The following is a 26,123-nucleotide window of genomic DNA, read 5'->3' on the forward strand; positions in this document are numbered from 1 at the left end:
AATGAAAAAAGCAGCTAAGAGCTTATTTAACTGAGAATTTGAGTCTCACCGCCTCATCTCTTTCCTTTTATGTTGAATATTTTACAAAATGTCAGCATGTGTTTAATGATAAAATAGAGTTACAGATTACATCCTATTATTCCTTAAAATCTCTGTTTATATTCTTAACCTTTTGTCAACAAGATGAGTTGTAAAATTTGTAATTCAAGGAGTTTTCAAAGGTGAAATCTCCCTGGCGTGACAATACTCCTCCTGCATCTGTATTAGTTTAGTTCACGCTGCTTTAAAAGATGTGAATGCATGCTGAGGGGATTGGCTCCTCGCTTTTGGCATGCGTTAAAAATGTTGATGACTTGCCAGTGTAAAAGTTTCAGCTTTAGTGTACACTGAACTCTTCCCAGACCTCCGCACCCGAGAGAAACGTGCAGATCAAAGTGTTTATTGTGTGTTTCTCTCTCAAAGGTTGTTGCAGTTATAGTATATAGCTGTTTTCAAACATGTTATGCTATGTTGCAGTGTAAATGTAAGCTGGAGAGAGCAGACATAGCAACGGGAAAATCTAGACAAAACTAACATTTATCAGCTTAATAGAAAAGGCATGCCGGGTTTAGATCTTCTGATTTGTGTATGTTTTCACTCTTTTTATGCACGTGGAATTATGCAGCTTTCATCTCCTCTCGTGGGACAGGAATGGGCAAGCTAAATAGTGGGCAGAGGAATGCTAACCATCAGATCACATGGCGATTAAAACAAACACACATTTACACTCATGCACAAACAGATATGTGTTCACTTGCACCAAACCAGCATCTATGAATTGGGATATTGGTCTGATTCTGTTTATTCAGCAGGTGTTTTAAATGGCGGTGAGAGTACAGTCTTAACCACTGACTGCCTGACCATATAAACACCCTCTATCTGTATCTATCTTTGTTACTATTGGCCTCTTTTATTACGGTATATGCAAACAGGAAGTGGGTAGCGTTCCTGCTCCCACCTTCCTCTGTGACAATTGCTTCCTGTGTTTAATTGTTGCTGTATGTGTGACCAAGTATTTAAAATGTTTTTTTTAACATCTTTGTATGTTTTTGTGCATGCGTGATTGCATTTTCTTTGTCTTAATTTATAAGTCTGAGTCTGTGGGTGGATTTACCAAAGGGAAGTCTCGATGTTTGTAAGTGTGTGGCAACAATAACTTCTACTAGCAGCTGCCGTTTAGAAAAGTGACGACAGCTGTGTTATGACTGTGTGCCTGTGTGTGATGGCTATTTACAGAATAGGACACCCAGCGAGGATAATTATGGCCTTCTGTGTGAGCAAACACGTCTGTGAGTTGAAAAGATTGAGATTGACAACAGATTGATGGACTGAAGCAGAGATCTAAAAGAGATTCAGATTTTAGAGGATGATTCAGTGCCGGGAACCAATTGTGCAGAACCGCTGTTGATTTGGTGGTATAAAATGAATGATGTCATTGAGGTTTATTGCAATCTCAATTTCATTCCACAAAAAAAAACAAAAAAGTACAGAAAGCATGTTTACAAAGACACAGAAGACTAAAAGACTAGCATTACTGGTAAACTGGTAATATGTGGTTGCTGGTTTTCACCAAAGGATGCTGGTGTCACCAGGCATCTTGACTAGCTTAACCAAAAAGATTTCTTTGGTTAACCAATGAGAAAGAGAAATGAATGCAATTCTACACCAACCTTTAAATCTGATCTTGTTTGCTAACACAGTTTTCTTTGCAGCCTCATAAACTTTCCTGACCATACGCTATATGCTCTTTGTGTAAGTTGTAAGTAGTTTTACTTTCTTGCACTTTAGTTTTACTTTATGAAAGCAGGCGTTTAACAACTGATATGGGTGTATCTGGATTAAGAGGTTGCAGATCTTTCAGTGACGTGACTGCAGTGCAATAGATGCGCACCCTTAGGCGCCCTATAGACTGGCACGGGCTGACCTGGGGCGGAGGCTCAGGCATTAGGGTGGAGCTGTAATGCGAGTCTTCAGTCTTCAGGTAATGAGTAACAGCTTTGGCTCCTGACAGTCGAGTCTCTGATCGTCAGGGCTTTAATAGAGGCATTTTAAATGGCTCATCTTTAGGAATTTACAATGCAACTCCCACCCACAGTCACTAAGAGGAGAGGAGGAGAGACAAGGCTAGCATACACAGTGCTGTCCCAACAGAGAGCAGAATGGGAAAACACAACCAGAGGCAAAAATAAAGCCTGTAAAGTATAAGCATGCTAATGTGAGTGCGTGCATGTGTGGAAGAAGAGAGTGAGCATGAGTTCTCTATTGTTGGCCTTTGTAGTCTGTATGTGTGTGTAAAGTTGATGGTCTGTACATTTGCTGTAATTTTTCCCTTCCAGTGTAATCACTTCCATCTGGGACCTGCCCAGAGAGGGGCCCCAGATTGGAGGTAAGAGACAGTAACAAAATGCAAACTCCCACACAGCATTACAGTATGACTCCCTAGTCTCACATCTCTGACATTTAAAACTCATTTATTTGGACTGCTTTACAAGAAAAACATGAACTAAAGTACGGTAAAGCATAAAACAGGTTTCTGCAACAAGAAGCAAAAAAACACTGGAGAGTAAAAAACATGTAAAACAATAAGTGCATCTCTCCTCTTACTAGCTATGCAGTAGAGTTAATGACGATTTAGCGCCATCTACTGGCTGTAGCGTATCTGTCGCAGTCTAATTAGGGAGTCAGAAAGTCGCCAGAAGCGCCAAACCTATCATTATATCTCAGGAAGTACACATTCACATCTGCTACCCTCAGTAATTATTATTATCTAGTTAAAAACACAGCTTTTATTTGGTTAAAAGGTTATCCGTGGGGCAGTGTAACGTGCATGAAAACAATAAATGTGTACAAGTGGAAGTACAGCGTTATTAATTAAAACAACATTTATCCATTTAATTAGAGATATATAGAAGGATTTTGCTCGGAATTCAGCTTGATAAAGTTCCTTACGAATTTAGTTTACATGTGTTACATTTACGAACCATGTGCAGATTCAGACAATTTTGTTTATATTTTCATAAAATGTGCAAAGGAGGGGGGGGGTTAACACGAGTTTGCCTGCCATGTAGTACCGCGAATAGCTCTCGCGGTACTTTGACGTCATATGCCCATCGGCCTGCGCAGTGCCGCATAAAATTGAACACGCCTTTTCGATTGCTGTGCTAGATCACAGCTGAAACCACGCCAACTTGTACTACTTCATAAAATAAGGAAAATCAGAACAGAAGAGGAATAGGATGGTGCAGGAAGAATCATCTCAATTGTAGGTAAACGTCTGGTTACACACTTGATTGACATGATTAAATAATCTCTCAATGTACGTTTATAACGTTATTTTCCATTAGCTGTACCTATACAAGCATTAAGTTAGCCGGTTTTCAGCCATACACTTAAAAGTCAATTCAATCTTACAGAGACAATAGTATTCATAATTGGGAACATGCACATGCACAGGCCCGTGTGTCGGATAGTGGTACTATTGTAAAGAACATCAGAGATTTAATCTAGGAAATTTTATCCCACATCGGACCGTATAACGCAGGGCTTATTAAAAAAAGTATCTTTAAAATAAATTATCCTAAATACAGACAGTAAAAAGGGCTGCAAACACAGTGCTGTTGACATGGAATCTCATTAATTTTTAACAACACAGTTACTTGAGTTTTTTGGACCAGTTAATAAATATGTAATTTAGGTTAGCTTGCTACCTACTGAAGATGACCTTGATAGTTTTGGTTTGGATTATTTTTAATGTACAGTAAACACACACAGTGTTGATGTTTCTTTGTGTTATTCTTCATTCTTTCCACCAGAGCGCGCAAATTTATCAGTTTTTGACATTTAGGCAAAGAATGACCATTTTGACAGGTTTTTATGTTACGTTTGTAATTTTTTGTTGCTGGTAAAAAACAATTGTTAAATATATCTACTAGCCACATTTAGTGTTGATGTAACAACACACTCTATTAACTGAATAATAATCAGTTATTTTCAGTCCATAATATGTTGTGTTTACTTTAAGACTTGATTCTAGAGTTAACTGTTGATTATATTATTATCATCTTTAGCTTATTGAAATATGTGCACTTATTTGTTTATTTACATTTAGTAATCATTTCAAAGCCTTCGGTTTACTACTGCAATATTTTACACGCCCTAAAATAAATCATCCACCATGTGCGATTCAGAAGTCAAATGTTTGTCGGAATCCGATGCTTTGTTTTTGTTTCCAGTTATTCGTGGTTTGTTTTCCAGGATATTCCTGTCTACATTTCAACAATAACAACATGAACAGATTTTGTGATAATGAGGTCGACTGTTCACTGCAGTTACATAGTTAACAAACCATTTACTTACTCCCCAAACCACAGCTGTTCCAGAGAAGTTTGTTTCACTCATTTTTCTCCCTTTAGAAGTTATCTGCTTTCTTTTTGGTCTCTCGACGCACACAATAAAGCTGCTGTGCTTTATTGATTGTTCTCCCATTTTCGAGGTCTTTAGTGTGATGTTTGGGTTTCTCTTAGGACTGGCATGTCCAAAGCAAACAGTTCCTCATCTCACATACACACAAGATGAGACTTGCTTTGTTTAGCTTATTTGTCCAATTTCACATGGAATTGTTTATTGCACTCATTTGAAAAAGTTTGATTTTCACACAAATGTAACAAAAATCGACATTTTTAGACCGATGTGCCATCAAGGTTTCAGATGAGCATGCAATGGATCAATTAAACTAATTCCAGTTGCAGTGTTGGGGAAAGTTACTTTTAAAAGTGATCATTACAATATTAAGTTACTCCCAAAAAAGTTACTAATTGTGTTACTTGGTTACTTGTCATGGAAAGTACTTGCGTTACTTTTAAGTTACTTTCTCTTACTTTGCTGAGGCTTGATCTCTTTCAGGACTTGCAGGTGTTTTCTATGACCTAAGAAGTTCTGCATTTAAAAATTTCATATTTCCATTGAAAAATGTCTGGCCTGCCATCTCTGTCTCTGACTCAAACTGTTCCTGCTCAGGCACGCACACATAGAGTGCATAAACTGACTATGTTCAGTTTAATTATGTACATTATTTTTTTTTTTAAATCGAACTAATTACACTGAAAAGTAATTCGCATTACTTAAAAAAAACTGAAATATTAATGTGTACATTTTTAAAGTAATGCGTTACTTTACTCATTATTTCAAAAAAGTAGTATTATAACGTAATGCATCTTACTTGTAATGTATTACCACCGATGGGCAACCTTCCAATCTCTGATGAAACAATACGGAAGTAATTTAAACTGCAAATCTTCAACTGGCCACTAGGGGCTGGCTCCAAAAAGGAGTCAATTTCCATAGACCCCCATGTTTGAATGCCCATCTTTAGAGCAGAAAATAATATGTTTACAGCCTGGTACAAAAATAGTTTTTGATCTGTATAGCTAATTTTGTCCTTTATGACAACTGTGAGAGGGGTGAATTTCTTTGCAACTCGTTTAAATTATATTAAGCCTTAAAGTTCTGCATAATTAAGGGCGTGGCCGTTTGATTGATGGTTGAACAGCCACTGCTGTCACTAGAGTCAAGCTAGGCAAGCCTCTTTACCTCTTTTCAGATATCCATGAGTGATGCGTGGTGAAGCGTGGCCAAGATGGCGACGGCAGGCACCGCCTACTATTGGCTTCAAAAACGATCTTCAGAAACCTATGGGTGACGTCACGGACACTACGTCCATATTTTTACAGTCTATGGTTACCCCCAACACTGTCCAGAGGTGTATTTAGTGTAACTGAAGGTGTAACTGTACTTTGAGTATGTTGTTTGCAAAATAACCAAAATGTGCTTCTCAAGATTTACAATAGCCTACCAGCTTAACCTGGAGTTGTCTATGTAATGATGACATAATCAAACACAAGGCTTCTTTTGGGAGCAAATGGCATACAAATATACATAACTTAAGGTTAATTGATAACATGAGAGCTATCGTAGAGAAGAGAAAATCCCTGACCTTTGGTTTTAGTCATTCTTTTGCTGTGCGCTGCTCTCTCTCTCTCGCTCTCTCTCTCTTTTGCTCTCTCTCTCTTTTGCTCTCTCTCTCTCATTCATTGTTTCATTTTCACTTATAGTATTCAAAATGTTGTAATTGTTGCAGGTGTAGTCTGGGGAGGTGCTGAGAGAAACCGAACAAAAAGATAGCACCAAAAAAATAAGGTATCCACTGTGTAAGTGATATAGTGACAAGTGAAGTACAGACAAGGGGTGGAGTCAGAGACTAACTAAACAGATGCAGGGAAGGACAGAAATAAGACGCAGAGGATGTGTGTGCATGTAGGGTGACAGGAAAAAAAGGAGCTGTCTGATAAGAATTCTGGGAAATGAATTGGATTTTATAAAACTCTCCACAGGATAAAGTCAAGGGCGACAAGAGAGATGAGCATTACCGGTGGGAATACTCGCTATGTGTCTACTTTCAAGATGCAGCTGTCGGCCCCCAAGTCAAAGGGGGCCAATGCACAAGACCCCCAACCCGCAGTTGTGAGGAATGGTGAAGAGACATCCAGTGCAGGCAAGTCTGAAAACTTTGCATCTACACAAGTGTTTGTTCATACAAATGTGTGTAAGCGTGTTTTCAATTTGTTTTCATATCTTTAAGTATAGGTTTAGACAAGCTTGTTAGATGTTTATCTTAATGTATGCATGTTGTGAAAGGGATGTCTTTGCTTGTGATTACATGCATGAAGTTAAGAGGAAAAATATTTTCTGGACCAGAACGTGGTGATAGACACTTTGTTTTTACATGTACTGTTTTTGACTCGAAAGCTCAGGTGCCAGAAGAGTTACTTACATTTATAAAGACACATATAAAGGCTCTCTCTTTCTCGGAATGGATGTGTTTTTACTTCGTCACTATGCAGATTTCTGATAAGGAAATGTGTTTATTCAATCCATCCTGTTATTGTGCTGCTGCATTCTTATGTACAAGTCTGATAGCACTAGTAAATGCTCATACATTGCCCATTTCTAATTGAATTAAATTGTTTGTCTAAGAATGACTGCATGTGTGAAAAAGAAATAGAATAGAAAGCAAATCTGGCTTTTTCTGTGAAGAAATGCGCACACGTCACAAATTTGCATACATTTGATTAGTGACCTAGAAATAGGGCAAAATCTTAAATATTCTTCTGTATGCCTTTTATACATTTTTTTCGGTTTAAATGTTTACTGTAAAAATCTTTACTGTTTCATTGTAAAACATAAAAATGATCTCTGGTGTTGTATTGCCTGTCATTCTTTTGAAGCTCATCGTATCTCAGCATGCTCAGGATGCAAATTGCCAAACAGCCAAGGGGTCAGTACTGGAAGGAAATTCCTTCCTTTGTAGTTTAAGCACCCAGCAGGCCCGTATTTTGTCTTAATTGCAGGAAAAATATGTTTGGGAAGAATGTGTTGATGATGATGATCAACAAGTAAGCCTAATGTATTTCAACACTGATTGCAACACTTTAGTTCCCTGCTTGCATTTACTATCATATCATCTAATACAAGACAGTCACGGTGCTGTACCAAGAATAAAAATAAAACTTATTTTTACTTTATTTTTGTTCTTCTCAGTAGTGTTTTGCAAGTCAAACATTGAAAAGTGGTTTGCTTGAGCAAACAAGGATTAGGTTTGTAGTGGTTACATGAGGCCGGGTCAAAGGACAGTGAATCATGAGACCTATGAGGTTAATGAGAACCAGAAGCGTTGCCTAAGTCAGTGTTTCCCAACCAGGGGGCCTCAGCAGAGTTCCAAGTGGGCCTCAAGATGACTTAAAATTATAATAATTTGACAAACCAAGCATTAAAATAAGCTAAAACAAGTAAAAATCAAGATGTTTCTTTTATTTGGCCATTTTAGTGAATATACATTTGTCTAGTCATTCTAAGCTCTAGCTAATTTTATTTGGAAAAAAAATTGTGAGTGGGGGGCCTTCAAATATTGTTGTGGGCTACTAGGGGGCCTTAAAGTGAAAAAGGTTGGGAACCACTGGCCTAAGTGATAGGAAAGCAAAAAAGCAAAATGACTTGTTCTCTGTATTGAAGTTCCATGTCCATTCACTGAATTAAATTAATGTGACCACGTACGTTTCTCAGGTCAGTCTCTACATAAGGACTTGCAGACATTACAGATGTTTATGAACTTGTTTAACCTGGAAACACCAGTTACCATCACAAATACACACTGAGAGAAAAATAGTCAAAAATGGTCCCAGGCTGTCAATGGGGCAGTATCCTTGCAAAAGCTCCTCCTAGTATGTATAATTTATGTGCAGAGATATGTGTACATTAGGTTTTGTCCGGAGCTACATTCGTGTTAAATTAAAGCAAGAGGGGCAGATTTATATTTGCCCATATGGCTTTCAATTAGGGCTTGATTAATTTCCATTGTTCACCACAAATTTAAATTGGGGAAAATTGGGGCGCTGTTGAGCTTGGGAGGGCAGAGGCAGAAAGTCTGGAAACCATGGCCGCTTTGAAAGGCCAAGTATCAACCAGTAAGGCCATGATGGACAGGTAAAGCAACCAATTACGTTTCACTTTGAGTCTCGTCATGTTTGGGGGCTTGAAGATTTCAACCACGTGCAACCACGTCTCTGAAGTTTATAACAACAATAGCAAAGCAACATGATCTCACAAAGTTCCGTGGGATAGTCACGGAATTTTTATCTGATGTATTCTTTTATATTTTCTAAACTTTAATCAATTGTCGCCTGGCGTTTGGGGTTAGAATTGGGTTTGGGTAGGGATGTCATTTTATGTAAATCTAACACTAAACTGAAGCGACAATGGTAAGAAAACAGGACAAAACAGTTGAGTAACCAATCCGTGAGAATGCCACGGAAAAGAAAGTTCGTGGCAGGGCCACGGAAATATGCGGAGATCCGTGAGAATGCCACGAAAAAATGAGCAAAAAATTTTGTGACTATACCACGGAAATTCGTGAGATCAGGTTAAAATGCCTTTCATAATTTTAAACATAAAGCATTTATTCAATCTTGATGAAGCATATTCTTACTGATGTAAACAAGAAAGCTTCGATCAGACGGCTTTGTATTGTTAAAGACCTTGACACGCACATCTCCCGGAAATCCTGTATGGAAATCTCACTTTATGCTTTTAAATAATCTATAAACTCTGAAAATATTTGTAAAAATATTAGGCACATTTACAAGTCTAGATTTGAGTTATTTATATTTACATTCTATGTTTTCAAGTGGATTAATATTTGGGTGGGGCACTGCCCCACCTGCCCATACCACAAGCCGCGCCTGTTTGGTACCACTTTGTATCTTTGTTGTACTAATTTGAACTCTTTAAGTACAAAGAAGTACTTTCTGAAAGTGTACTGCCCCAATAACAGCTAAGGACCATTTAAGCATGTCTTTGGAAGATACTTTTATACAAGCGAATGTATATTTGATCAGTTGCCTATGTGTATTCCCTGTGGATCAAACCAATGCCCTGTGCGTTGCCAACCAAATGCTCTACCATGTAAGTGAGCTGCTTGAGCACCAGTTCATAATGTTCACACATATACGCTTATTGGAAGTTCGTTTGGATTATTTCAAATATATCAAGGTTATATTTTCACAGTTTTTTTTTTATTATATAGGAGGATTTTATGTAAGAAACAGTCAATTACAAAAACTTGACATTAACTGGGCTTTCCAATGCTAGATCATAAATCAGCCAAGATCCATACATTCTTGTGTGGCAGCTCTAGAATCAGATAAGATCGCTGTTCCAAAGAAGACTTTGATGTCTTTTCCATTAGCAATAAACTCTGTTGGTTTTGTTTTTGTAGTTTTGTCGGTCTTAAATTGTACTTCCTGATGGGGTTCTTTTCTGTTTAGGGCATTTTAATAGATATGCACTTGTGATTCTACACAGGCCAGTAAGAGAAGGTGTGATAACATAGGATGTTGATGCGATGGGCATACTATCACTTACTGTACAACCCATATCTTAGCCGTGTTTCTTCCTCTGTGAATTCACAATGAGAACGGCAGACTAAATTCAGCATGATTTGTGCAGAATTTGAGCAGTGCTATAGGGCGCTTGGTTAGAAAGTTCAGCTATGTAAATGTAATCCAAACGTAATGTAAATGAAGTCAATGAGCCAATCTCAAATGTGTTTCTCTCTGAGAACAAAGCAGAGACTTGACTGAAAAGTGCATTAACTTGTATTATAATATATAGGCTATGACTAATGTAGGAATTTGTGAATGTGAAGTTTGAAAGAAATTACTATTTTGCTGTGCTGCAGAATTTATTTCATTTATGTTGTTCCTATATAAATAAACCAGTCGTCTATGGTTATCCAGTTTATAAAAACTAATATGTGGCACCTTCATGCTTCATTTCTTAATTCATTCATTCTCTTATCGCTCTAATATTCATTCTCCGCTGCTTCTGCTTCTTGTATAACAATATCTTTCCTCTGTCAAGCTAGTGAGCACAAAAAACATCCATACGAGAGGTCTGGATCCACCCCTTTTTATCAAGCCCCTTCAAGACTGTTTGGTCGATGAAGGAAATGACATCATTTTGAAGGGTATTATTACGGGAAGTCAGCCAATCAGCGTTTGCTGGCTTCATAATGGTGAGTGGGGGGCTGCATCCGAATTCCTGTTTTAAGTACTCATTTCCATAAACAACGTCCTTGTCCCATGATGTAGTATGGTCTGTAAGTATGTAGGTGTGTGGTGTGTAAACACATTCCATGTATCCCATATTGTACCTTGGCCTGTGTTATTTGACCTGAACTACAAAAATGTACAATTGATCATGCACAAAACAGCCTTTTTTTGGTACTTTGCACTTACGTTTAATATAAATCACCTGGCTTTTCAACATTTCACATTAACATTTTCACTCTTTATCTAGCTTTTCAAGTTGCTACAGCATTAATGCTCACAATACAGTGCTCTATCTAGGCAAATAATATCCTATCCCTACCCTAATGTACTGTAAATATGCTTCTCACTTTTCACAATGTCACAATGACCTCATCTGCCGCCTTTGTCTCCTTCTTTTCTCCCAATGATTGTACACCTGTCTTAGGTGAGGCGGTCCAGTTTGGTAAATCCTCTTTAGAGGGTACAGACGTGAGTCTGGTTGTTAAAGAGTGTCTCCCAGAAGATGCTGGGGCTTATACCTGTGTCGCTGAAAACACGGCAGGAAAAACATCTAGCAGTGCAGCCGTCTGTGTGAGAGGTAAGACACCCACACACACAATCACGTTTCTTTTATGGCAACCAGGTTTCTTTTATGGGAGGTAGAGATGTGTAGGTGTTCCTGTTTTCGTAAAATATCAGTGTTTTGCAGTAAGTGTGTGTACAGTATTAACAAAAAAGAAAGTGAAATCCTAGATAAAGTCATTTTGTGATTATTGATATTATTATCTTTAATATTGACCTAGTAAAGCCATGTCAAAGATTAAACTTAAAGTGAAATCAATGACTGAAATCAAACTTTGACGCTCCTAATCTCAGAATTGGATCATGAGCCTGGATTTTACAGAGAGGGTCACATGTATGTGTTTGTATTAACAGAATTATTGATGATGTTTGTATTGAAATAATTATCAATGTTAATTCGCTTCTGTAATATTTTTCTCTCTCTTTTTCGCTGATTCATAAATCTGCATGCTCCCTCATACTAATGTACAAATGCACAATGTTCCCCCTTCGTCTTCAAACAACGTGGACTTTTAAGACTATGAAACAATTTTTGGGGTCAACAACAACATCGCACACACGTCTCATTCTCAGTCACCTCATCCTCTCACTCCTGATGTGGTAAACGGGTTATTAAACTCAATCGGGAAGATGCCAGATGACATCAGTGTTTTTAAAGAGTCGCATTCTCCTCACACACCCCAGACAGGAAGTCCAGATACAAGCTCTCCAACAAACAAAAAAGGTATGACAGTAACAATAGCCCCACCCGTGAATTCATCAGTTAAACTGTATTATATGACATTATGGTTAATACTTGGAACAGTTTTGTTCCTCAAAGCATCATCATTAATTTAGTTAACATCACAGCAGTGACAATAATTCAGTATCACCTGATGTACTTCATCTACAACTTACAATTTTTAAACTTTCAGTTTTGAATTTTCATCTAAAATGGTCTAGATTTTGTATATAACATTTTCTGTTTTTTTTCCAAGTATTTGTTAACTACTGCATTGTAAAGCATTGCTTTTATTTTCCAGAAAAAAGTATTAAACTGAGTATTACCTGACTACTTAAAGGGACAGTTCACCAAAAAATGAAAACCTCTGCTGTTATTATTTACTCACCCTCACTTTGTTCTAAACCTGTATGAGTTTCTTTATTCTGTTGACCACAAAAGATTTTTTTATCATAGATTGTATCCACACAGTTGACAGCACCCATTGACTTCCATAGTATTTGTTAATCCTACTATAGAAGTCAATGGGTACCATCGAATCTGTGCTTACAATCATTTATCAAAATATCTTCTTTCTTGGTCAACAGAATAAATAAACTCTTACAGTTGTGACAACAATGTGAGGGTGAGTAAATGATGACAGCAAAAATTTCATTTTTGGGTGGACTATCATTTTATCATGCTAATGATTAAGTCATATATTGATATTTTTCTCTTTTATCTGTGTCATTTATCTGTTTTTCTTACATGCGCACACACATGTCCTCTAGACTCCTCCCCTGTATGATAAGCAATGCTTATGTTATCTGTTGCATGTGACCGTACACACACACATGATTCTTCACATATTTGTGCTCTTGTTTTCAGAGGTGCCAGTGAAAAGGAAAAGCAGCTCTTGTACCGGTAAGACTATCCTTAAATGTTGTCCTTTATTTATTTCAAGCTTACAGATGGACCTAGATTGGTCAATTAGAATCTATTAAGGATCTATAAATCTAAAATCTCTTAAATCTTTTTTCTTCCTCGCTTGTTCTTCTTCTCAGGGACACCTGAGCTATAGTCTCTCACACACCTACTTTTTTTAACATTGTAATTAATTGGACCATGTCTTATAGTTGTATTTGGTCTAGAATTCAAGTTAAAGCGTAACCACTGTGACCTCTTCAAAGTCGGTTGCTTTAAGAGGAAGTCTATGTTGCTCGGCTGAACATTCCTTTCATTTCCAGATTGCTTCAGGGGCTGTCAGGTTTAAATGGAACTGGCCCTTTTTCTTTGTATGTCATAGATACAGGTTTTCGTCATAGACTGTAACCACTGATTTACAAAAGAATGCATCAGATTTATTTGACTTCGTGTGAGACATTTTAATAGCAAATATACAGAAAAAAACAACCTCTTAATATGTATTTATATCTCACAGACAAATCATGTGCAGGACACTCATGTACTCGCCAAACCGGCCCATAAATAAATAGAAAATTTGAAAACCACTTGCACTCTTAAAGGGATAGTTCACCCAAAAATGAAAATTTGGTCATCATTTACTCATGTTGGTACAAACCTGTATAAATTTCTTTGTTCTGATGAACACAGAGAAAGCTATTTATATGTTTGTAAACAAACCATTCGTGGACCCCATTCACTTCCATAGTATTCTTTTTTCCTACCATGAAAGTCAATGGGGTCCACGAACGGTTTGGTTACAAACATTCCTCAAACTATCTTCTTTCATGTTCATCAGAACAAAGAAACTGTCTTTTAAAAATTAAGCCCGCTTGCACTCATAAACATTTTTGGTTATATTATTTTCATAAAGAACCTCATTAACTCTTTCACCGTCAGAGTTTTTTTTAAAAGTTGCCAGCCAGCGCCAGCGTTTTTCATGATTTTCACCAAAGTTTAATGCCTTCCAGAAAATGTTCTTCTTTAAATATATAAACATACAATATACCAAATGAAAGAACAGACCCTCTGCTTTCAAACAAAAAAAAAAAACGTTTCTTACCTTCAGTGGTTCTTTTGTAATCAGCTTTTGAATATGGGTAGGTTTCTACAAAAACACCACATTTTGAGCAAAAAGCAGAGATAATTCAATTTTTGTGACGGACTTTTCATAGAGATCCCATTCAGAGCGATCTTTAAGACAGACACGGACATGCAGCCGCTTTCCATAGGGCAATACTTCCGGGTTTAAAAAGTTGCGGAAGGGCGCCACCTGGTGGATAATAGCGGTATTGCGGAAAGACGGAAAATCTCGTCATTGGCGGGGAATCGTTTTCTCTCAATTGACGAGATATCTCGTCAATGGCGGTGAAAGAGTTAAGAATTTCACAAAAGTTTTTTTTGTAGTGGATAAAGGTCCTTTTAGACTATAAAAGTGAGAAAAATAAGATCCTTTAACTGAATGTTTTTTCGGTGAACCAAAAGCAAAAAATAAACCTTTAGCACCTTTATTTTTAAGAGTAGCGTTATATTTTATTTTATACTGTGTTTACACCAAACGCGAAAAGAGCGTCTGACGTAAATTATTTCTAAGTTAAGTCAATGTAAAGACGCATTTACGTGCGTCTGGAGGTCTTTTGGAGCAAATGAGGAATTTAGCGCGGCGCGTTATACTCGAATGCGCCTCATTTGCTCGTCTAGTTCATGCAAATGACGCAAATTCACGCGCGAATGACGCAAATTCGTGTCTGACGCCAGAGGTGAAAAATTTGAACTTTGCATCAATTCGCGCTGCATTAACCAATCAGGAGCATGCCGCCCGGAGTCACTCAACCTGGAGGAACGACAAATATTGTCATTGATCAGTCACCCAGACATGCGAGACAGGAAATGATGAAACTTGCCAAACTGGGAACACCTCCGGAGGGTAGAATCAAGTATGGCGACGTTGACCCCTATGCTGCTGTTCTGCTCTGCAGAGCAAATACAAAGCGGTAACCTCGATGAGTGCTTGATTGACATCAGCCATCTTGGAAACAGACGACTGCCTAGCACTTGCCCCTCCCACAAGAAGTGGATTTTGTGTCTATTTCGCTCTAGAATGCATTAAAAATGTTCAAGACTTTATAGACGCAAATTTGACGCTCTATTCACATTTGGTGTGAACGCAGCATTAAATGCAGTCTCATTCATACATTTTACAGCATGTGTCCAAAAATATTTCATATGTGCTCTGTCTAGACTTTTGTCTGTAACAGATTTGTTTGAATCTGACGCTCTGTTTATACTGTAATAATAGGTGTTTTCTTGCTGTCATCTGGTCTTTCATGTAAAACATGTCTGTCTGTGGCCATTCTCCGTGCTTGCTTTGTATAACAATAGATCTGTTTAAAGACATGAGGTTATCAACAGTATAAGCAGGTTAAACTCAATCCCAGTTTAATTTGTTTAACTGTACTGGTTTGAATAATGCAAGTATTAAGTATTTGTTTTAATGCACATGGCCTACTTAGCAGTAGAGTTGTGTTTGTGTTGTCGGTGCAGTGTTTAAACGCCTCAAGACAGCTGTTAAATTCTCTTCTGCATGTACCGTGTGCATTGTGTGAGAGGAAGGAACTGTCACGGGTCTTCTCTAAAATAATGCATTGTGTGAAACCACATTGCCAGCATGGTTTAAAGTGAATTAGTTATTATTTGTAAATAATTGCTAAATTGCTCTCGCTCTGGTTGATGTGCACGTGGTTTATTCCGGGAGAAGTGCCCATATAAGGAATTCCGCCTTTCATGACGTCGTACAGGACCATACTTGAAAAAAACTTTCCTAAACTTATACAAACCCTGATAAAGTGTATTCGGCACAGAAACATACGACCAACTAGTTTTAGTCAGAATGCCTAAAATAGCATTAGACAAATAATATTAAAGGCGGGGTGCATGATTTTTGAAAAACACTTCAAAAAAGTGGGTCGGGCCGAGTACCAAAACTCACTTGTAGCCAATCAGCAGTAAGGGGCGTGTCTACTAACAGACATCGTTGCATGGGTTACATATTTGTGGGGCTGGTCTATCAAAAGAATGTCCAGATTCCATTGGGGTAGGGGCGTGTTTGTTTGGGTGATTTCATATGTCAACATTTGCTTTTTCAGAGATCATGCACCCCGCCTTTAAAGTAAGAATAAAAAGCAAGTTCATATTAAAATCTCATATTTAAAGGGAAGCAGAAGTCTTAATTTACTTTCCACTTACAATTGAGCTTAAATAGATCTCATATGTGTAATGGTCTCTCATGTTTTGGTCTTGACAGCGCCACCTCTGCAGTTCATAGCTCCATTAGATTGTTTGGAGGTCCGTGTTGGAGAGACGGCCCGACTGACCTGTGCGTTCAAAGGCAGTTCGCCAGTGGTGTCTTGCTGGATCCGAAACAAAAAGGAGGTAAAGCCCTCACACTAACTAACACAATATATTTTTGCCTTCCTACATATGCCAGAAAACATCTATGCATCTACTGTATAGTGAAGTGTCATGACCTCTCTTTTTAAAGGTGGTAGAAAGCTCCAGGTTTCAAATAGAGAAATCTGATGAGAGCAGTTCTCTGGTGATCCTTAACGTTTTACCAGATGACTCTGGACGTTATACGGTATTTGTACGAGATCGCAAAAGTTCAGCTCAACACACGTTGACCCTGCGTGTCATTGGTAAGGTCTGACAACATTTACGTTAAACATGCGGCTGCAATACTTCTTTGCATGTGTATAATGATTGCATTATTTATGTATTTAATCCAGATCGTCCCCAGCCTCCTGCTTCCTGTCCTGTGCCGTGTGTTGTCTCTTCTCTCTCTCTGGTCTTGTCCTGGTCTGGTCCTTCTTATGATGGTGGCAGTGCTGTGACAGGATACGTGGTGGAGGTTTGTGAAAGCCCTGCTGAGAGTGGACACTGGAAAGAGCTCACGGCCGAGTGCACGAGCACTTCATTCAGGGTGAGCTCAGGCCTGAAGCCGCAAGGAGAGTACCGCTTCCGGGTCAGGGCGTATAACGCTGTGGGAGTCAGTGAACCGAGTCAAGAGTCGCAGCCAATCAGAATGGAGATCCCAGGTGAGGCGGACCGTTTCTTTGAAATGAGTCAGATAAATATTATATAATTTCTTCCTTGTAGTAAAAAGAATGTAGACCATATTAATTTATTAATGACATTCAAAACATAGCACCTTCAGAAACAAAATAAAGCAAAACAAAGTGTAGTGCTATTATTGCCTCCATGTATGAGCCGTTTTATTAAAAATAGCTTACTATAGCTTGCAATGACAGATCTTAAAATAAGCCAGTGTCATTGATTTGTCACAAGATAGATACACACAAGTTTACACAGTAACGTCTTTTCTAAGACACGTACTTTGAAGAACTTAATTTAACTAAGGCTTGGCTTTAGCAAAGCCTTGTTTGTGAAACCAGGCCTTCGTTTTCTTATTTGCTTAAAGTGTGTTTGTGGTTATTTCTTGACTAAACCCTATTTGCTTTGATATTTTGGTATGTAATGGAAAATGATTCATGCATATTTTCAATGTGAATATATAAATATTTTTCTTTTCTTCCAGTTTAGTCGTTCTGTTGGTCGTATGCAGCTATTAGTTGTTAAATTTTTTCTCACACAAAGTTCAGTAACCAGACTGTAAACAGGAAGATAGCATTTAAAGTCATTATCACAGACATGAAGGCCATGCCATCTGTGAAACTTTAACCGACAAAATGAATGAGATCATTTGTGTTCTCTTTACAGGAGACGCCACTGAAGAGACGCCCGTGGAGTATGTGAATGTCATCATCAATACTGAAAATAAAATAACCGATCACTTCATTGTCCAGGAAAGACTCGGAGTGTAAGTACCCACATCCACATAAAAAAGGGCTTGTTTGCAGGGCCTGTCAATCACAACTTCATACGGGCATGTTTGCGTGTATTGAATGTCTACATGTTCCTACATGCACCAAAACCTATTGTTTCCCGTTAAAGTCAAATTCCCAAGTGTCATATGAAGAACAATTACAGGGTGTTGGGTTTATAAACGTATTAACTTTTTACTAAGTGCTTTTATTCTATAGTGCAGTAGCTACACGAGGGTTTATACATAATTAATATAGTAAATACATATTCATATTTTAACAGTTGTAAAATGTAGACTCAAATAACTCTCCCACTTTAAATACTATCGGGCGGTTTCCCGGACAGAGATTTGACTACTCGTAGACTAAAATAAATGTAAGAGCTTTCCATCTTTAAATACATCAGTGCTCTTTGTTTTGCCTCAGAATGCACATAGAGACAGAGCGCAGTTATGCTAATTTGAAAACCACGCCCACCGGGGGGAAAACAATCCAACCGTCGCCATTGACTTTGTATTGCGGGAGGCCGCCTCCTTGTCATTTCTGGCTTATAACAAAAAACAGAATAATGCCAAAAGCTGCTGCGTGACCAAATGTACAGCTAACAAGCCAAAAAACACAGAAATACGTTTTTACAAACTGTCGAGCTGTAAAACTCAGACTTTAAGGAGAATAAAGTGGATTGCCGACTACGTTTCCCCCTAGTGGATGCAGTTCTATTATTAGTAGTACTATATAAATTGCCTATTTCCACTTTTGTGTCTTTTAACGCTCGTTCTTGACAGCTTATAAAAACTTATTTTTGGGATCTTTGGCTTGTTAGTTGTACATTTGGTCACACAGCAGCTTTTATGTATTATTCTGTTTTTTGTTATAAGCCAGAAATGACAAGGAGGCGCAATACAAAGTCAATGGAGACGGATGGATTGTTTCCCCCCAGTGGGTGTGGTTTTCAGGTTATGACGTGTTGCGTTCTGTCTCTATTAGTACTACTGTTTTTAGTAAGACATGTTTGTTAAAACTAGTTATATTTTTTAATTAAACTAAGACCTAGTCCTGGTTTAAGCTTATCTCTGTCCGGGAAACCGCCCCTATGTATTTAAATTATTTTGAATACTATGTACAATTATATCAAATGAAATGTCTACTTCTTGTGGTTATATATACAGTACATGTAGTAAATGTTATTTAAATTGAGTTTGTGTGTGTGTGTGTGTGTGTGTGTGTGTGTGTGTGTGTGTGTGTGTGTGTGTGAGAATAAAGCTTAATCTATTCTGACCCTAGAACCTGATTCTGATCCATTGTCTTTTCCAGAGGTAAGTTCGGGCAGGTCTTTCGGATGACCCATAAGGAGACGGGCCGTGTTTGCGCTGGAAAGTTTTATAAGGGACGTCGAGCAAAGGAGAGGGAAGCTGCGAGAAAAGAAATCGAGCTAATGAATTTCTTACATCATCCTAAGCTGGTCCAGTGTCTCGCCGCATATGACAACAAGTCTGAGATGGTCATGGTGATGGAATAGTGAGTTTTTTTCATTTGGATGACTTAAATTCATGCTGTTATTTGAACTTATCGAAAACCACCTATGAAATGGTTTGAGATGTCATTTTCTTTGTGTGCACTTGTTCGGGAGGAGCATGGTCATGTAATCCAACCAATCAGTGTGAAGAGGTGCCTATAAAAAGCCGTCCCTCACCTCTGTGCCATGCAGCATCCCTCCTCCACCCCATCACCTTATTCTCAGCTAGTTCATATATCCCAGTTAAAGGGGAGGGGTACGGTGTTCGGGCTAATATTCAGAGCTTGGAGTCCTCCATTCAGATGGCAAATATGCAAATATGCTTTATCTCAATTCCTATTGATTATATTTAAATGTGAACTTGTGAACTACCTACTAAAGCAGGGGTAGGCAACGTCATTCCTGGAGTGCCGATGTTATGCAGAGTTTAGTTCCAGGGCTGCGTTCAGCCCGCAAAAAACGTTGCACAGCGTTTATTAAACACAACAATGATGCATTGAACACCCTGTTGTGATGACGCAAGAGTTGCAACTACGGTAGCTGAGAAGCATGCTTTGTGTTCTTTTTTAAATGTTTCCGGAGCCTGATGAAACCTTTACAAATACATGTTTAGTGTAAAATACGCTTGATGTTACAGTCACTGACCTTGCCGTCTAGAATGAAAGAAAACATTCTAACTTGAACCCATTGTGCGAGCTGTCTCTTTAGTACCACATGTTTTATTTACATGTTGCTGCTGATTGGACTCCAGTTCTGACACACCCACCAAACAAGATCGCAGCGTTTCCAGGAAACATGTCGTTCAACCCGGAAACCATAGCAAAACGTTGCGCACAGTTTTGAACTTGAACGTGCCCCAGCTCTTATCAAGCACACCTGAACAACTAATAATCAAGGTCTAAAGTGTCACCTAAAGACAATAGACCATTTTGGAGTAGACGTCACAGTAACGTCACTGCAAGCTGCGCGCGCAGTGTGGTGGCAGAAAAACTGTGGAAATGAATTAGACACGAGTGAAACGAGCAAGATAACTCACTAGAAAATGTCCTGTTGTGCTGTTGAGTGTCAGAATAAGAATGCCAAAAAAGATAGCTTTCATTTTTATATAATACCATCGTAGAAGACATCATTTGAAGATAAACGTAGGTGTTTATGTTTGCAATAAGCCCTTAAACGGACAGACTGGAGCGATGAAATCATCTGGAAATCTATTAAATAATTAGAATAGAAATTAAGTAGAGAAAATGACCGGTGTTCTGTCGAAGTCTGTTCCCTCTGTGTGTTTCTTATAGCGTTTTTATCACTTTACATTTATAATTTATTCAGAATAAACGTTTTTTATACTGAAAAAGCAATAATATCACATTTTCTCTGAAATATTTCATACTTCTTTTCGTTCTGTATTATTTCTTTTTATTTCCTTATATCTTAGCTTATGTCTTCTTCCTGTTTGTTCTAAAATTATTATGTTTACATACTTAATAAATATATAAATATAGCACACACACACACACACACACATATGATGTAAAGTGTTATTAATATATAAACATTTTAATGTATGTTTAAACATAATAGTTTTATAATAGTTTTAGAACAAACACGTAAGATAAATATAAGGAAGAAATAATAGAAAACAGGAAAATTATGAAATATTTAATAAACGCTATTATATATAATACATGATAGTATTGCTTTTATATGTACTTTAGCGATTCAGACTGTAAAAATAATTGATTTAGCAAAAAAGAACAATACATATACATTACATACATGGATATCAGTAGCCAAGCCATTTAAACTTTTTATTTATCTAAAAATTAAATGTAACGTGATTAAAACGCTATAAGAAACATTTCGCTTAAGGGAAACATAGGGGAATCAGACTTCGACAGAACACCGGATCCATAAAAATCATGGTTTAATGCTAAAACATCTCACAGCTACTGTGGAGCTGTCACTTTTTTGCAACCAGTTTGGCTCCGCCCACAAAAAACGCCATCTCTGTTTGCAAACAGGAAAGTGGTCTATAGGTAGGCAAGGTTGTATCAGGGTTGGAGCTAAAATCTGCAGGACATCGGCACTCCAGAACCGATGTTGCCTACCCCTGTATTAAAGTATAAGCAAGACAAATCAAAAAGTTCAGCCTTTTTAAAGTCACAAAGAAACAGAAGTAGCGAATGTATTTATTTTCCCTGTTATGGCATTTATCCGAGTAAAACAGCTTATGAAATTAGGAAAAAAGGCAGGACGAGACTTGAATTTGTCCATCGAGAATTGATTGGATCGTTGAAAGTTGGGTCATGTTGTTATTTGTTAATTGCTGCAAACTGTTACCAGACCCCGCCCTTGGGCAATTCCTCCTGACTGGAAGTAAAGAGAGATCGTTTCGAGTAGGGGAGGAAAGGAGATTAGCGTTTTTGATTGGGGCACATTAATTATTTTTTAAGTCTCACAGCTGTTAAATTATCACAGCTAAATAAAAACAAATCACAATATTAATATTCTAATATATCTGCTGAAAAGTTTGTTTTGTCCATTTTTAAAAATTACACTTAGATTAAAAGCATAAACAGTCATGGACTACAAGACTCCATTTTGATTTGATTTGGCATTTTGTAAACACAATCAGAAATATTGATAGACATAAGTTTTTTATTTTTTCCTAAAATAACATACAAAAACAAAGAGTACCATTTAGTTTTGTGCCTTTACAGTGTCTATATTTTTGTTAATATTTTGGTATCCAACATACCACAGCTTAACACATATATTTATGTTACTCTGCATGTATAGTGTTGCTGGTGGCGAGCTGTTTGAGCGTATTGTGGATGACAGTTTTGAACACACCGAGATTACCTGTGTGGGATACATGCAACAGATTTTGGAGGGAATTCAGTACATGCACCAGCAAAACATTGTCCATCTAGACCTTAAACCTGAAAACATTGTCTGTGTGGACAGAACTGGGATTCAGATCAAGATCATTGACTTTGGATTAGCTGGCAAGCTGGGTAAGAATGTACTCTGATCAACATAAACATCTTAATATTCTTTAATAATGTGAAATGATTTAATGATTTTGTCTGTGTGTGTTAGATCCCAACGTACCTCTGAAGGTAATGCAAGGCACTCCTGAATTTGTTGCTCCAGAGGTGATCAACTTTGAGCCTGTTACTTTGGTCACTGACATGTGGAGCATTGGGGTCATCTGCTACATCCTGTGAGTTCAAACAACATCTGTATAGGACGTTGTAGTGCAGGTGTTGTCAACCTGGCTCCTTAGGAGTCACTGTACTGAAGAGTTTAGCTCCAACCCTAATCCAACACACTCAAATAAGATAAATGAAGTATTTAATTTTACTTCGAAATAACAGGCAGAAGTGTTGGATTGTGACCGAACTAAACTTTGCCAGTCAGTAGCCCTCCAGCAGCAGGTTTGATTAGTCGTGCTGTAGTGCTTCAAGTAGTTAAGCACTTGCCGCCCCCTAGTGGTAAATCATGCAATTGCATTGTTTTTATAGATCCTCACAGTCTTTGATTTTCTCCACGTTGTAGGCTGAGTGGTGAATCCCCGTTCCAGGGTGAAAGTGACACAGAGACTTTGTCTCTTGTAACAGCTGCACAATGGGAGTTTGATGAGGAGAGCTTTGAAGATATCACTGACCTAGCCAAGGATTTTATTAGCTCTCTGCTCAGCAAAGATGTCAGGTCCATCAATTTAAATCACTTATCCCATAATAACACAAATACATGCAATGTACCGCAACATCCTGTACATACATCCACACTAACTCTGCTTAACCTTTTTATAGACGTAGGATGTCATGTAATGATGCTTTAGCGCACCCTTGGATGGCATACTTGTGTGTAGACAACGCCAACAGCGCCACCAAAACACTATCCAAGGACAAGATGAAGAAATTCCTGACTAGGCAGAAGTGGAAGGTAATACAGAGACCAGGCCTACAATATTAACTTCATTTTAAAGACAAACACTTTGTCTATATTTCCTATGACATGGAGTTGTGTGTATTCATTCTTGTGTGTTTTATTTGCTTATAGAAAACAGGTAAAGCTTTGCTGGCTTTGAAAAGGATGGCAATACTGGCCAAACCAGAGGGTTCTGCAATCTTAAGCCCTGTAGATGGTGAGAAAACAAGAATTATAAATGGATTTTGGTTTGACGTTTGTGTCAACGTTTCACTTTTTTGATGAATGCTTTAGCAGTGGTCATTAATGCATTGTTTTTGCTCTTGTGTGTTGTAGAGACCGAGCAGGCATTGCAGTCTCTGGAGCTAAAGCTGCAATGTAAACCTGAGTTCAGTCAGACTCCATGTGACCTGACTGTCTCGCAGGGCTCCAGTGCCAAACTCTCCTGTCTCATCACAGGTCAGGCATCACAGACCAGAAAATATTTGCATAAATATTTACTTTTGATTAGGGTTGCATGCACCTTTCAATCATGTACAATTTGCATTTTTTTTTTTTTTGTGCGTCAATTAAAGCGGTTCACAAATCATTTATTGGTAATCGCAACTGAATGAGAAGATCATGAAAATGTTTTGGTGATTTTGTTGGTGGAACCTTAATCCGTCTGTTTATCTTTCAGGTTACCCTGATCCTGAGGTGGTGTGGTTAAAGGACGGTGAGCTGCTGGAGTTAAAGGAGGGCTGTGTAACAGTGGACTATGAGGAACAAGGCAGCTGTACTCTTACGCTAGAGGAGGTTTCGTTACACCACAGCGGCCTGTACTCATGCAGAGCCACTAATGCACATGGGGAGGCGCTGTGCACTGTAACCCTTGCTGTAGTAGAAAAAGATAGGCCTGTAGATTCATGATAACGCAAACATTTACAAATTTATAATGCATACATTGTGTCTATACATATCACACAACACGCACTCAATCCAGTGTTGGGTTAAACAATAGGTTAAAACAACCCAGCATTTTTGGTTGAAACACCTCCGCATAAAATTACAACCCATCGTTTTGGGTTTGTCATGTTTTTTGACTCAACGCTGGGTTGAAAATAACCCATAATTTTTAAAGAGCATACATGAAATTATTTATGTTTATAGATATCACACAAACCATATATACATATAAACGCACACCAGATATGATATAATATAATGTGATATTATTGTTGATAAAGTGTTAAAAATGTAATAAATTGATGCATTACTTTCAAGTTGATTTATATATGAGCATTCATTTAAGTTTTATATTATAACATATTTAAGTTTAAATGATTATTGGACTTTGGTTTAATATTATTATCTTACTTGTAGATTTATTCATTGCGTCATTAAGTAAATAAGCAGACAGATATGAGTCTATAAAAGTTAAACAAATTTATTTTAAGAATTGTGTCCGTGTGTCTCCTTCAGACTTTATGCTAGGGTTATGTCACAAGAGCTTTAAGGTTTTAGGTGTAACCTTGGTGTTAGGATGATGGTTTTAAAAACCATTTCAACACTGTATAAGATTTATATTTTTATGAATTCTGTCCTAAGGCTGGAAAGACTTTTCTATGACGTCAACATCAAAAAGGATGACCACATCATTATCTATGAATTTATGAAATGCTTTCTATAATTTTGACAATTAAAGGCAGTATTTTTATTACTATAACCTTTTTGTTTGTGCTAAACATCATACAAAAAGTAGTCAGTGTTGGATTCATATTGAGCTAGTAGACCTTTGGTAGCCCATTTTATCACTAATTTGGATAGTACACAGATACACACACACACACACACAATACAGCCTTATATATATATATATATATATATATAAGGCTGTATTGTGTGTGTGTGTGTGTGTGTGTGTGTGTGTGTGTGTGTGTGTGTGTGTGTGTGTGTGTGTGTGTGTGTGTGTGTGTGTGTGTGTGTGTGTGTGTGTATATGCATGCATCTATGTATCCAAATTAGTGATTAAATATATATGTATACTGGACTCTAGCCCTTGTTCTGTCGAAAATGTAAAGAGGCTGGTGTAGACATACATTTGCATAAAGCATCCATATTTGTCCACCCATGTTGTTTAGAATATATTAAAAACTTGAAAAGTGTTAAATAAAGGTAAATTTAGAACAGATAAAAATGTGCGATTAGTTTGTGATTAATCAGGAGTTTACTCAATTATGCAATTAATCTAGATTAACAATCCATTGACAGCCCAGACGTTTTACCGTAATTTGTCTAATTTTAACAAAAATAAAATGGAAGTATTACAGTTCATTTACCATAATTCCTTTAGAAGATGCTGTTATCCAAAGTAACTTAAAAATTAAAGTATTACTTGCAAACATTTAGAGAATGACAAAAACTATATGTTTTGATGTTGTGCGTGCCACTTTTACTATACATGAACATGTTGTGGTCACTTAACAACCAATATTTGCATATAAAGCTATGTCTTTATGCATAACTCTTAAATGTTGCATTATTTTGTGACCAGTATAATGAAAGCTTAAAATGTGCTTTCCCAAGTCACGATATATTGTCATAATCAGGCATTGCAAAAGAATCAAATGAAACCATACAGTATATTTTCATAAATTGAATGTCATTGAGTTGGTAATGCAAAAGAAAATAGATTTAATAAATTGCTTACCAGAACAGCAGATATTATAAACATGATTTGTTTTTGTATAATCATAATTCTATATGATTTAAACACATTTACTCATACGTAAATTACATTTTAAACTCTGGTGTCATGTAAATTCATCTAGAATTTACACCAGCAATGTGCAGGATAGAAAGCAATAGGGTCTATCCTTATGAATATA

The 26,123-nt window shown here is 37.4% G+C and overlaps 1 protein-coding gene across 3 annotated transcripts; it reads left to right on the plus strand.

The window, feature by feature from the left end:
• The first annotated feature begins 3,260 nt into the window (after positions 1-3,260).
• On the plus strand, positions 3,261-24,518 carry mylk5 (myosin, light chain kinase 5). Of its 3 annotated transcripts, none has more exons than XM_065277915.1 (17): positions 3,261-3,301; positions 6,429-6,589; positions 11,128-11,280; positions 11,782-11,988; positions 12,853-12,888; positions 16,232-16,359; positions 16,469-16,622; positions 16,713-17,021; positions 17,704-17,803; positions 19,122-19,325; positions 22,120-22,337; positions 22,423-22,546; positions 22,882-23,034; positions 23,139-23,271; positions 23,389-23,473; positions 23,593-23,715; positions 23,936-24,518. In XM_065277915.1, exons 1-17 carry the CDS (start codon positions 3,276-3,278, stop codon positions 24,163-24,165), a joined length of 2,544 nt encoding a protein of 847 aa, XP_065133987.1. In that variant the 5' UTR covers positions 3,261-3,275; the 3' UTR covers positions 24,166-24,518. The 3 variants fall into 3 exon arrangements, with proteins under 3 accessions (XP_065133987.1, XP_073670055.1, XP_073670054.1); XM_073813953.1 differs by lacking the exon at positions 3,261-3,301 and adding an exon at positions 6,151-6,234; XM_073813954.1 differs by lacking the exon at positions 11,782-11,988.
• Positions 24,519-26,123: the final 1,605 nt, after the last annotated feature.

The sequence above is a fragment of the Paramisgurnus dabryanus genome, chromosome 3 (genome assembly GCF_030506205.2).
Source record: "Paramisgurnus dabryanus chromosome 3, PD_genome_1.1, whole genome shotgun sequence".
NCBI lineage: Eukaryota > Metazoa > Chordata > Actinopteri > Cypriniformes > Cobitidae > Paramisgurnus > Paramisgurnus dabryanus.